This window comes from Hypomesus nipponensis, chromosome 19, assembly GCF_054491055.1.
Source record: "Hypomesus nipponensis isolate SF chromosome 19, ASM5449105v1, whole genome shotgun sequence".
Lineage (NCBI taxonomy): Eukaryota > Metazoa > Chordata > Actinopteri > Osmeriformes > Osmeridae > Hypomesus > Hypomesus nipponensis.
Window position 1 is genome coordinate 5,599,001 of NC_140379.1, and position 12,732 is coordinate 5,611,732.

Genomic DNA, 12,732 nt, shown 5'->3' on the forward strand with positions numbered 1-12,732 from the left:
ACTCTGATTTGTAAATATCAACCTGTTGCTGACAGTAAGACACAACCCTATGGTTGACTCAAAATGTGTAGGTATGGCCACATTTGTTTTTGTATTAGAGACTCAAAAACAGAAACCATGTTGACATAAAAATGAAGACTTCAACACTTACATTGCTGTGTTTGAGTAATCACACAGAGCTTCATTTGAGCTCTGTATTGTATGAGGTAAGATCACATGACTATTTCCTAGGACCTTAATCCTTTTCAAGATCATCCGTGTGTAAAGTGACATTATCGGGACTGGCGACTTAATTCAAAACGAGCCTTAAATGGGCAAGTGTCAATTAAAACTATTCACTTTAATCATAGCCGTTTGTAAAATGTAACAAAAATAATTCCGTTGCTTATGGACGCGAAATGTGTGGCTTAACCACGCCTCTATGTTTTATACCCAGTACTGAAAGAGGTAAAACGCGCACAAACGTTTGGACACCAGTGCGCAAACATACTCTGGAATGCCCATTCAGGTGCGCACACTGTAAAGTAATGTTTTTGTGCAAGACGGTGGTTCATATCGATGCGTGTAATAACTTCACATCATCGGACGGTTGCGATATTTCCACCAAGTTATTTTGATATATTGAGATTGTGAAGGAGTAGTCTGATTAAACAGTAGAGCGCAACCGTTCCAACGAGATTTCTGGCGATTTGGAATGTATACGTAAGTATATCAATTTTATTTTAAAGATGCTGTTTAGCTATTTATAATTTAGACTGACTTCTTCATTTTATTTAGTCATGCAATGAATGGCCCACAATTAATTTAAACGAATAAGGTATGTTGGGCAATGCATATTCTCTAAGTTTTAAGGATTTAGCTAGATGTAAAATGCAATTCAGTCTTATCTTGCAGTTCATTGTACTTTCATTAAGTGAAAATCAAGGCTCCAGCTTGTACTATGTAGTGGTCATTAGGAAATACATTATGCTGTCTACTCTGAGAAATTACATTTTTAGATTGTTTACTTTATTTAGGACACCAGTATTGTAAACAATCTCACTCATTCGTATGCATTCATCTTTTTTTGGTCCACAATGTTCTGTTCATTAACACACTGTAATGACTCATTAGAATCCTACACCCTGTGGGCAGAGGGCAATTAACACTGAAATTGTAAACAAACAAGTAGAATTGTCATTTATTAGATGACATGCGATATGCATTGGGTTTGGGATGTTAACATTTCGTGCTAAAAAAATGATTCATCATCCTCTTCATGCAGATTTTTTACTCGCAACATGCTATTGTACTATTTAAAATGTCTTGTTTAAACGTCAAATATAATGTATTTATGTTATATAGAACTATCTTATACCTATTTTATCTTGTTTTGCCTTGTCAGAGTACTTCATGGGGAGTGAGCAGAATGCTACTTCGTCTGGACATTCAGAAGATGAACACCTCCACCGCTGAGTCTGTTGTCACAACGTGTCCCCAGACAATGAGATACGAGCTGAACACTAGCTGCAACTGGTCCTGGCCTCTATGTAATTGGACATCTAGTGGTGATAGGCTCCTGCTACCCACATTCTCTACGGCTGCCAAAGTCAGAGTGATCATTACTTTTATCCTGTGCATCATATCTGCTTTCTGTAACCTTGCTGTGTTATGGGCTTCTAATGGCAAGAACAAGCGCAAGTCCCATGTCCGTGTCCTAATCTTGAACCTAACTGTTGCTGACCTGCTGGTCACGTTCATTGTGATGCCAGTGGATGCAGTATGGAACATTACAGTGCAATGGCTGGCGGGGGACTTTGCCTGCAGGCTACTGATGTTCCTTAAACTCCAGGCCATGTACTCCTGTGCTTTTGTCACCGTGGTGATAAGTCTGGACCGCCAATCAGCCATCCTCAACCCTCTGGCTATCAACAAGGCTAGGAGGAGAAACAAATTTATGCTGACTGTGGCATGGTTGATGAGTATAGCTCTGTCGGTGCCTCAGGTAAGGTCACGTAATGCCGCTGGTCAAAGCGGTGCTTGTCTGTTTTCATCACAGTCTATGAGGAGTAGTCAAACAGACTCCTACCTGTGCAACTGATTGTTCTGCAGCTACTGAATATATGTTTCAATAATTTAAAGTGGTCATCCCTTTGAGGTGACAAGAAACCTTTTGAAAAGCGCAATTCAAATGGTAATTTAAATTGGGGTAGCAATATGTGGGTGATTTATGTTGGGTCAAAATTTGAAAGACACAAAATAGAATATCCTTCAAAGTAGGTACTGTATTTGAGAACATTGAAACATACATTGTGTAAATCTACATTTAGAATCGAAGGCTATACCTTTTGACTTGAATAATATATGACAAAAACATGCTGGAGTGTATAAAATCTCCCATTTGTCTATGGCTGATTACTTGGCAGAACATTAGAAGTGCATGCATCTGCGAACATTACTCTCTCCTTGGCTTACCATGCCCCCCTTGCTTGCCAGGAAGATACAAAATATTTGATGAAATACTGAAATATGCTAACAGGTCACTTCATATGTCTGAAATACTATGTTGTTTTGTTCATTTAAATCCTCAGTTGTTGATTTTCCACAACGTGACCATCACTTTTCCAGAGGAGTTTACTCAATGTACGACACGAGGCAGCTTCTTCATGCACTGGCAGGAGACAGCTTACAACATGTTTACCTTTTCTTGCCTATTCCTGCTCCCACTGATCATAATGATTACTTGCTACACCAGGATTCTCATTGAAATTTCGAGGATGACGAAGGACAATTGTAAGTGAATCAGCATTGAGAATGCAATCGGCATCTCAAAAACTCCTCTTTAACACCAATTGCATTAATATCAAAGGCTACTAATGGTTGTAAATCTAAAATCTATGTATCCACAGCATCAAATCAATCAAACTGAAGTTTATTAACTGCTAAAATAAACTATGCAATGTATGCTAACAGTATAACTCAAGCAATCAACCGTAAATAATTACATCTTTGTCTTCTTTTGTTTTTCCAGTTTCCTCAAATGAAGTGCACTTGCGCCGTTCCAAGAACAACATTCCCAAAGCCCGAATGAGAACTCTGAAAATGAGCATTGTAATCGTCCTGTCTTTCATAATTTGCTGGACCCCATATTACCTGCTGGGTCTTTGGTACTGGTTTTTCCCTGAAGACCTGGAGGGAAAGGTCTCTCACTCCTTAACACACATCCTCTTCATTTTTGGGCTCTTCAATGCATGCTTAGATCCCATCATCTACGGGCTTTTCACCATCCACTTCCGTAAAGGACTGAAGCGATACTACCACAATGCAACTAGAATGTCAGAAATAGAGAATAATACTGCCATCACTGGATCTTTCAGGTGCTCTGCCACCTCTTTGGCCTTGAAAAGGCATGCCACTAACAGACAAGAAAGACAACAACCCAGTAATGTCCAGAAAGAACAAGAACCAATGTCCAGCAAAATAGTCAGCTATTTAACAATTTACAATGACCATGGAGGGGTGGATCTCAGTCGGTCCGGTCCTGATGGCTTGGAGTGTGATGAAGAGAAACTCAACATTGAATCACTGCAACTGTGAATATAACCATATTATATATTAAGTGTTTCAATATCGCGTTCAATTAGTAAAATCCTGTGTAGTCTTACAGAAAAGGAAAATGTGAGTTGCCCCTGGTGGGGCAATGCCCTTAATGTGTCTCTGAAAAAAGACTAAAATCACTTCACAGCGTTACGTAACATTACATGTGCTTTACAGTATGAGGAAAATGAATGTCTTGATGTCTTGTGAACCGTTCTTGTCACAAATACGTATTGAGGAGGATATATGCTTGCTTGTTATTCTGTCCTGTGTCAAATCCAATACTGTACATACTGTTTTCTGAGCTGAGTACATTGGCATGTATTTCATCATGCCCCTTCAAAGCAGGGAGGGGAATAGAGGGGGCATAGCCATGTTTATAAACATGTCAGTATGGGATCATTCAGTGTTGCCCTCGAAATACGTGCCAGTATTGTGACGCAAACATACTTCTGCTTTTAGTGATCTATTTGGACCCCTCAAGGGATGACAGAATATAATCATTGATGAATAACAGCAAGGTCAGCAAAGAGCATTTATGCCCTAACTACCTGGATTGGGACAAATTCAGTACTTTTGACAGAAACAGATAAGGAATGCCCTTTGTTCTGTAACGCCATGAGGGATATCTCAATGTACAGTACAAGCTCTCCTGGCTTTAATCAACTGTTTAGCCTGTGATTACTGAAATGTATTGTCCTCATCTCTGTCCAGTCCCTCGAGGGGGAAATAAGAAATTAAACCGTTGGTGATAAAAAAAGAACGAAAAAAGAAGGGTACCAATCCTTTACTAGCACCTGCTGAATTCTGAAGAGCAAAGTGATGTTTGAGAGGTTTCTTTTTGAGTCAAAAAATGCACACATTTTTTTTATGGCCAAGTATAATTTGGGGATGCACATTTTTTTCCCATCTAAATGATACAGGCAGTTGATAAGACATCAAGACGCATATGAAGTACAGCTTTATACATTGGAAAAGTGCCCTGTAGGCTCAGACAGTACATTGTATACTTAGGTTACTTGCTTCAACCAATTGTTTCAACAAATCTAGTATTGTTCCAATTCAAATCAAGTCTAATGGAAAATCTGACCAGTGTTCAATTGAACAGGATTTTAAAATGTATTATAAAGTTTGACAGAGTAAGAGCTTCAATTTAAAAGGTTCATCAGAGTTTTTAACTGTCAATCTAATGCTTTTGTCCAAAGTCTGCAAATTATTTGCCTTTTTAAAATCATTTGTATTATGTTTTTTTGTATTTGACTAATGTGGTGAACACTTTTGGCGACAATTAAATGGAAAAGAGAAAGCATTTCCTCATCTCATCAGAACACATTATTATTTTAAAGGGTAAAATAACCAATCTTGATTGTACATGTTTGTCTGGATCTATAAAATGGAAAATCCCTGCACAATACCAGATGAAATCAAATGTGCAGGCTTTGATGCATGCATCACAAAGGCTTTTAGAAATTTAGATGAGGCCTTCCAGACCCATGAAATCAGAATGCTTGTATCTCGTTTGGAGGCAACAAAAAGAAAGATCACTTAAGGTTCATAAACATTTGATAAAAATATTTTTTTTCATCAAGATCTCACAGCACAATCTTCATTGTGTTATTTGTCCTGTTTGGCAGCTATAATGTACAAAGCATTCTTAGATGGGAGTTACAAATTATAACAAATAAATACAATAACCTAAATGTCAAAGTACATTTATCTTTTGTAAACCAGACATGACTATGGAAGTCCTATTAACAAAACAACAAATAAAGTAGTTGTATCTGTAAACTACAAGCCAGAGCCTGCTCGAAAGCCTACTCTAGTTATTAAAGAAAATCTTAAACAGTCCGCTTAATGAAGATAAAACAAACACTGAAGGAATGAGAAACCACTTACACTAACTGCTTTTTTTCGACACTGCAAATTTCAGAATACTACATATCCTACAATGCATAACCTATAGGTGAGACCACCTATACATTTCCACATAATCCAGGGAAGGTGATGAATACTGAGGATTAGTATGATCACGTAATCCCTGTTTGATTGGAAATGTGGGATATCACGTGAGCATGGAATAGATCATAGCCAGGAATAGCTACTTATTTCTCCATCTCAAATCTATGATAGGCACATGTTAAACAAAAAAGGCCAATCGGTTGATTTGTTTAAGTGGCCGTGACTAATAGGCAAATATAACAATGATTTCTTCAGATATTTCCCTGCCTCTGCAATTGTGAGAAAGAAAAACAAGAAAACTGTTTTAACCATCTGCTTTTAATGGTTTAGTAGAGAAAGGGATGGTGATTTATGAAATGGTCACTGTCAATAAAACAATTTGAATTTGTGAACAGAAAAATCATTTTGGGCCAACTGACATTCAATGCTTTCATGTTGAAGACAATATCCACAGCATTTAATGGATTTCCTGATATTGACAAAGAGATCCTGATTGAAACTTTAGTTCTCCAAGTTCTACCAAATCATGAGGCCTGCACAGGGTGACACTTCAATCTACTTGATAAATGTCTTTTTCTAACCTTTAATATAGCAATATTGTCTAATCCAATAGACATCCTTATACTTTAATGCTCCTTTCACATTGGATATAATGTACAATTTCTCAATCAAACATCGCTTGAATCAAAATGCTTTGTTGAATTATATCTCTTTCAAAGCATCAAAGAGTTAAAGGTGATATTTTTCAAGTCAAACATAACTGAAGACCATGACATTTCTAGTACCCATTCTACAGACACAAGCCTAATTTAAAGCTTGTAGCAGTGGCTTTCAGCAACCACACATTGCACAAGATGATAGTCAAGGACAATGATATGGGTTCCCCAAACCCATTAACAGAAGTCTTGTGAAGGGGTAAAGAAGAGCCTTTAGGCTGTAGAGTACTGTGCATCCTGTTAAGGGCCATGTCACACCTTGGTACACTAATCACAAGATGACAGATTCTGCCATTAGGCCTTGAGGAACGCACTATTGATGCCATTCTGTCGCCATTGTGTATTTGCTTGTGCAGATTCTGGATCGGGGGCATAAGTGGACATACTGCACTGATGGGGCAGTCAAGGATGTAACACAGGGAGCTTCCTAATGGATTCTGTGCAGCAAATGACCCTCCTTCAAAATAGGTCACTTCTTTTCATGCAGACATTTCCTACCATGTTTGTTCACCAAACTGTAAACAATGTTCAGTAATTACGATTGAGTCATAGACAGCTCACAAAATGAAACTGATCATTTGTCACCGCCACGTGCTTTGATTATCTGACAGTGGAACGGGAATCCAAACACTTCCTCATTGGCTATTGTGGCATATAAGAACATAACACAAGCCACAAATGGAAGCATTTGGAGTCAGGCTTTTGCAACTGCAGTGTGGGGTAGCTCGCTTCAATCTTCTGACTCCTGGTCAACATCCATTTCATGCTGACATTAATTCCTGATAACTAACTCCAATTACTATGTCATATTTCACGCACAACACATTAATTGATTTGGGACAAACGGCTGAGCAGTGTCATAAAGCATGCACCAATGAACTATTGGTAAAAAAAGAAAATCCTGAACAATATCATAAACCCTGGTCAAAGGCAAAAAAGCCTACTGACAAAAAATAAAAAATATTTTCAACATGCCATATAGGACATAACATTAAATATTTGTACAATATTTTTGATAATATGTTTACAACAGGTAAAGCTCTTAACTTAAGTGTACTCCAGATCTCCAGGGAGTGCAGCTTCAGACTGGGCCTGGGTACATTTAAAGATTCCGTAAACAGTATTACTGTATTTATTCTTGTATGAAAACCACCCAGATCCGCTGTAGTACAATGCCATGTCCGCTAAAGTGCATTACTGTAGGTGGAGGGTAAGCAAGCATGCTGCTGAAGCTGGTTCCAGGTATGCGTCATGGCTTTGTTCCTTTCATCCAGAGATTGCACTCTGCACAACATGTCAAGAGAGACAAAGCACTGACTGCTTTAATGAAACAGCTTATTGAATGGGTGAGTAGTTGATAAAACACCAAATTATGGTGTGTAAATCATAGTTTAGAGTTATTGTGGGCTAATAGAGGTAGAATATGATTCAGTTGCGGCCTTTTACAATGTTTTCTTATATTGACAGTGACAAAATGTGTTCAAGTGGGCAAACCTTTTCTGGAAATAAAGATTGCATCCATTCTCCAAATCTGTGAATCTATCTCTTCTTTGAACCTTCAAATGATCTCTTATGTCCATTCTGTAGGCCTCAACAATCGCTAACTGATGAAAGTGGCAGGCAAACAGACTGCTGTCTTTTCCTTCTGTACACCCATTTTCACTGGGTTGTTGGTCACCTGTAAATTAAAGAGCAGACAAAGGACAGTATATTCATACTTTGTTCCTACTGTATATACAGTATGCACATATTTGACAATTATAATGTATAATACGTTCATAGGCTATATGTGTACTGGTATTTATTAAACACCATATAAATGAAGGTATAGCTATACCTCGTATGAACAGAGTTTGCTGGACTGGGTCAAGAGTGAAAATTGGACTCCAGGGGGTGGGCAGCAAATGGGTTGCAGGGAGAGTGATAAAACACACTGTGGTTTTTCTAATGACATCTTGCAGGGATATTGTGCCATTGTTGTGCATGAAACACACCTGATTACAACAAAAAAAGATTTGAAAAAAGAAAGAAAGAACAATTAAAATTGTGTCAAACAGGTCAAATTATCCCCTTTTAATAATGACATAATTTCACTGTTATGGTACACATCGGGATGAAACCCCCTTCTGAAAATCGTTCCCATCACAATGGAAATATATCAGGCAGTTGGCAGCAAACAGATGTGTGTGCGCAGGCTAATCAACCAATGTAATCTCCAGCAAATAATCTCAAATGCTGACAGAAAATTTTGCTTTTTTTTTTATTAAACTTGTCTCACCAAGCCCTGGAGGAATGGCACAGATTCTGTGACTGTAGGGAGAGTCCTTGGATCTGCAGGTCTAGTCGTTAAGAGAAACACACTGGATTAACTCTGAATTGTAATTCATTCCGAAGCCAATTCATTTTTAAGCCTTAATACCCCATTAACTGCTTGAAGCTTTCTGTTAGTTGTGTGGCATGGGACTCCATTCCCGACCCTGTGGTGAGTATGTGGCATGCTCCACTCTTACAAGTAACCAGGAGGTGGATTTTGCATTGAGTTTGTCCCTGGCAGTGGAGGGTTTCCTCAGAAGACACATGGCGGTAATCCACAAACAACATCCGGCTGAAGGCACTGTCTGCTGACACCGAGAGAATAGGCAGTGGAAGCCCTAAAGAATAGTGGGGAAAAAAAGATAAAGAAAATCCTTCAGCACATAATCCTATTCATGTTATGATTTTTTAGTCATAACTTATATACAAAAGCTTCATAACGGGGTGATTTGAAGTCATCATATTGAATTGGTAAAATAGTCAATGGATTCTTTAGTTGCTAAAACGTTGCATAATGCAACTTTGCCTCATAAGCTTTAATTTAATTGTAAAAAATAAAAAATGGGGAAAAATCATTATTTTTTTAATATAGAATAATAACATGCTGTATGGGACAAGTATGAATATGTACATAACTGCTAACAAACATACTCTATAAACTGTACTTTATGGAAATGAATATCTGTTAACAAATGAACTCATACTGTGGACTGTTCACTAACCTGAATATCTGTCCCATACAGTAACCAGTTCAGTGGCCAGTCCAAGAGCAATGTAGTTTGTGCAACTGCTAACAGTGGAACAGAAGATTTCCTGTGCGTTGGGCCACAACACATCTGGTTTATGCTCCATGTCTGGATCAGTAACAAGATGTAAATGAGTCAGAAGCTTGACGACTGCCCTCTGCTGATAGAAAATAGGCCCTACAGTTTGCTACTCAAGACTTCTTATTCAATATGGTTCTTATTCAAATCTTGTTGAAAAGGCTTCTTATCTGTCAACTGACGGAATGTTATTGAATGAAAAATGCTATACCAGGCTTATCCTTGGGAGCTTTGCACAAGAAATACTGAAGAAGATTATGGCTACCAGTCCACCACATGCAGACAGCAACAGGCAGTCCTGCAGAGAAGTGGTTGGGAAAGATTAAAAAAAAATCATTTCTGAAAAAGGTTAATAGACCCACCACAGTTCATATATGAGTACAACTGTGGAATTAAAAGCGATTGAGTTATTGGAAATAATGAATAAAATACAGTTTCCATTTATTCAACCTGATAGGGGTTTTGTCCCTCCAAGGACAGGAAACAGACCCCCAGGAAGCAGGAAATGGCTTGTGCAATGGCTGCAGACAAATTATCACAAGTTTTAATGAAATAGAGCCTTAGAGTCAGCAGTTCCTATAGACCCAGTAGATGGTATAACTCTCAATGCCAAGTAAGGAATACAATCTATAAAAATCAAACCAATAGTCTATAGTAATATTGATGTGATCAATCTAGATGTATTGCACCTTCGACTGTTAAGAATACCGTGGTTGTATTTTTAAACAGTTGTAGGTCAAATGACTACATTTCACCTTGTTTTTTCCTCTGTGTCCTTTGTTTTGGAGGGGTTAGTAATGAGGTATTTTCTATACATGGACTTGAAAACAGCTTCCTGACCGTCCCATTGGCAACTGCTAATCAGGTGGTTTTGTCCAGAGCCTATCACGGTGCCATCTTCAGTCTTCTGTAGAACCTCCAAAGGACTTTTCAATGTGGAACCTAGACAGACCAAAAGGCTTTACATTACTATGCAAATAAACTTCATTCTAATACACTGACGAAGCGTTGTCTTATCTTACACACTTTTATGTTGACTATGGCAAATTCATCCTTGTTTTTCTCAAATATTGAGGAAATAAGACACTATTCCTACCCACACAAGACTATGAACTAGGTTTCTTTGCGAGGTGATGTGACCACTCCATTCATTCTGTTGAATTAGAATGAGTCAACTTACCTGATTGAGTTTTTGGTGGCTTGATTTTCATTAACATAACAATAGGAGACAATTTTATATCTCCAGTTCCTGGGGGGAGCTGTGAAGAGAAAGATATCAAAAACCAATGTAAAAAGAAAAATGAAATTCCTATCTTAGTCTTTTAAGATAATGTCAGACTTTATTGAAGTGGAAACTTTCAAATACAGCGAACAATAAGATTGCTTGACTAAGCCCTACCTGTTTTTGCAATGCCACAGGAAGCATCTCCAGCTCTTTCAGCCATGACTCTTTGGGGAAGCGGTAAACCTCAAGCCAGTGAGCACCATGGCCTAGTAAGTTAGATGTTTTTTTAAATATTTTAAAAGCTTTGAAATGTAGGACTTGGGTGTTTTGAGTCACACAGTAACACATGAAGAAAACGGTGAGGTAAACCTTACAGCTCATTGATGCAGATCCAAAATCTCCTCGTTTGGATAATTCAAACTTTGAGCAAACATTTCTCTGATTAAAGTCTTCCTGGTGATATAATAGCAAATTAGAACATGGGGTTATATAATGCTGAATTTCTGCATGATAATTATTTTCAATACTATACTTACTGTTTCATTAATAACTTTGATCAGGTGGATGCTTTCTGCCTGAAATGCAAAGAGCCTTGCAACACCTGAAATGCATCAAATTAAAAAGAGACAGTATCACAACCAGGACTGCCTGTGTATGGGTTCTTAAATTGCTTGGAGGCCAGTAAGTTAGGTAAGCACCACATTATAAAAAGGTGATACCCATATCATCCAGGGCACCAAGTAGATAAGTCATCTCCCCAAGACAAGTGATGTGAAGGGATGTGATTTCCACTCTATCCTCCAGCCATGCTGAGACACAGATAAGAGAGGAAGAGCTGCTAACAGACAAGCCCTGGGAGTGACCCATAAATATGTATCTGCCATCCTCAGAACAAGTCAAGCAGTTTGTCCTCACGGGAAGCTGCGGCAAAACAACAAGTCATTCAGTCCACATACAGAAATAATCGAACTGTCAGACTTCAAAACCTAATTGTTTTAGTAGTTTAGCATTGTCGGTTTTACCTTTAAGTGATCTGACAGCTCCACAACTGGGATGTTCCTCTTGGATAGCTCTGCTATCTTAATATTTTCTCTCTCTGAAATAGTGTCCCATGCACTATCAACCAGTCTGCTCAGGACCTTGTCGATCATTCGAAATGGTTGAGGCAACTGATCTCGGAGCTGGTCTGGGTCTCTCATGTATGATTCATATTCATCATCCTCACCTTGTCCATTCTCTTGCGGCCCTGGGATATCCACATGGCATTTTCTGATGTAGACAGGCATCCTTGGAACAGATATTTGCATACATCTGTCACTGCCAGAACTTGTGCTATGTTATCAGACAAAATACAGAAACAAGTAGGGCTACCTAGGCTGGATAGCTAAATGAACAGTAGTTGACGTAGTCTAGCTACTGTCGTTACTGTAAACTGTATCTTATACAGTAGAGCTAACTGGCCTAGCAATAGAGCTAACAGAACGGTAATTCCAGCTATCCAAGCAGCTTCAAGATGAAACTCGCACAAATAAGTGCTAACTAACGTAATAACGAAATATTTAATGTTGTCTTGAGTTGCATTTTATTTTGAACTGGCCTACTTCTAAAGCGAATCTGACCCAGCTTTCACCTTGGTTGATTGGTGTGCGTTTAGCCTATATTCCGGAGTGTTGTGAAGGGTCGTCATGACGACACAAATTCGCTGAAATACACACACACACACACACACACGCACACACACACAATAGGCTACGTTGTATTACGTACGTTGCTCGACACGGGGTAAACCAACCAGCCGTACCAACCCCCCTCTCAGCCTGTCTTTGCCTTCACATAACTGCATTCGTGATGAAAATATAAAGCAAAGTTATTTTTAGTATGGGTTTATCCAGCTAGTTTATGGTAAGTGTAGACCATCCATACTACACAGAATAGTGTAGTGTGTCCAATAGGCCTACTGTAGGCTACAATCACTGACCACAGGTCAATTTAGTACTATTGTGCAGTCTTAACACAATTATACATTCTTTCCAGGACACAAAACAGAACTACCTCGTAATAAACATAAATGGTATTATTTTGCATCTGTACACCAGGACAAACAAGGGATCACATTTGT

The 12,732-nt window shown here is 38.5% G+C and overlaps 2 protein-coding genes across 9 annotated transcripts; one reads left to right on the forward strand and one right to left on the reverse strand.

Moving 5' to 3' along the window:
• Positions 1 to 1,408: 1,408 nt before the first annotated feature.
• LOC146246671 (gonadotropin-releasing hormone II receptor-like) lies at positions 1,409 to 3,656 on the forward strand. The gene is made up of 3 exons (XM_084681920.1): positions 1,409 to 1,984; positions 2,571 to 2,772; positions 3,011 to 3,656. Exons 1-3 carry the CDS (start codon positions 1,409 to 1,411, stop codon positions 3,574 to 3,576), a joined length of 1,344 nt encoding a protein of 447 aa, XP_084538046.1. The 3' UTR covers positions 3,577 to 3,656.
• An 873-nt stretch (positions 3,657 to 4,529) lies between these two features.
• Positions 4,530 to 12,330, reverse strand: wdr93 (WD repeat domain 93). Of its 8 annotated transcripts, XM_084683073.1 has the most exons (17): positions 12,244 to 12,267; positions 11,839 to 11,900; positions 11,636 to 11,709; positions 11,333 to 11,534; positions 11,150 to 11,214; positions 10,988 to 11,066; positions 10,788 to 10,879; positions 10,569 to 10,647; positions 10,144 to 10,330; positions 9,839 to 9,909; positions 9,600 to 9,686; positions 9,287 to 9,418; positions 8,671 to 8,902; positions 8,530 to 8,590; positions 8,089 to 8,245; positions 7,746 to 7,929; positions 4,531 to 7,535 (listed from the first exon to the last, which is right to left on the reverse strand). In XM_084683073.1, the coding sequence occupies exons 2-17, from the start codon at positions 11,897 to 11,899 to the stop codon at positions 7,436 to 7,438; spliced, it is 1,863 nt and encodes a 620-aa protein (XP_084539199.1). In that variant the 5' UTR covers position 11,900; positions 12,244 to 12,267; the 3' UTR covers positions 4,531 to 7,435. The 8 variants fall into 8 exon arrangements, 7 of the variants coding, with proteins under 7 accessions (XP_084539199.1, XP_084539200.1, XP_084539196.1 ...); XR_014732327.1 differs by having other exon boundaries at positions 4,530 to 7,535; positions 8,762 to 8,902; positions 11,636 to 11,900; positions 12,244 to 12,330; XM_084683074.1 differs by lacking the exon at positions 11,636 to 11,709 and having other exon boundaries at positions 11,333 to 11,422; positions 12,244 to 12,322.
• Positions 12,331 to 12,732: the final 402 nt, after the last annotated feature.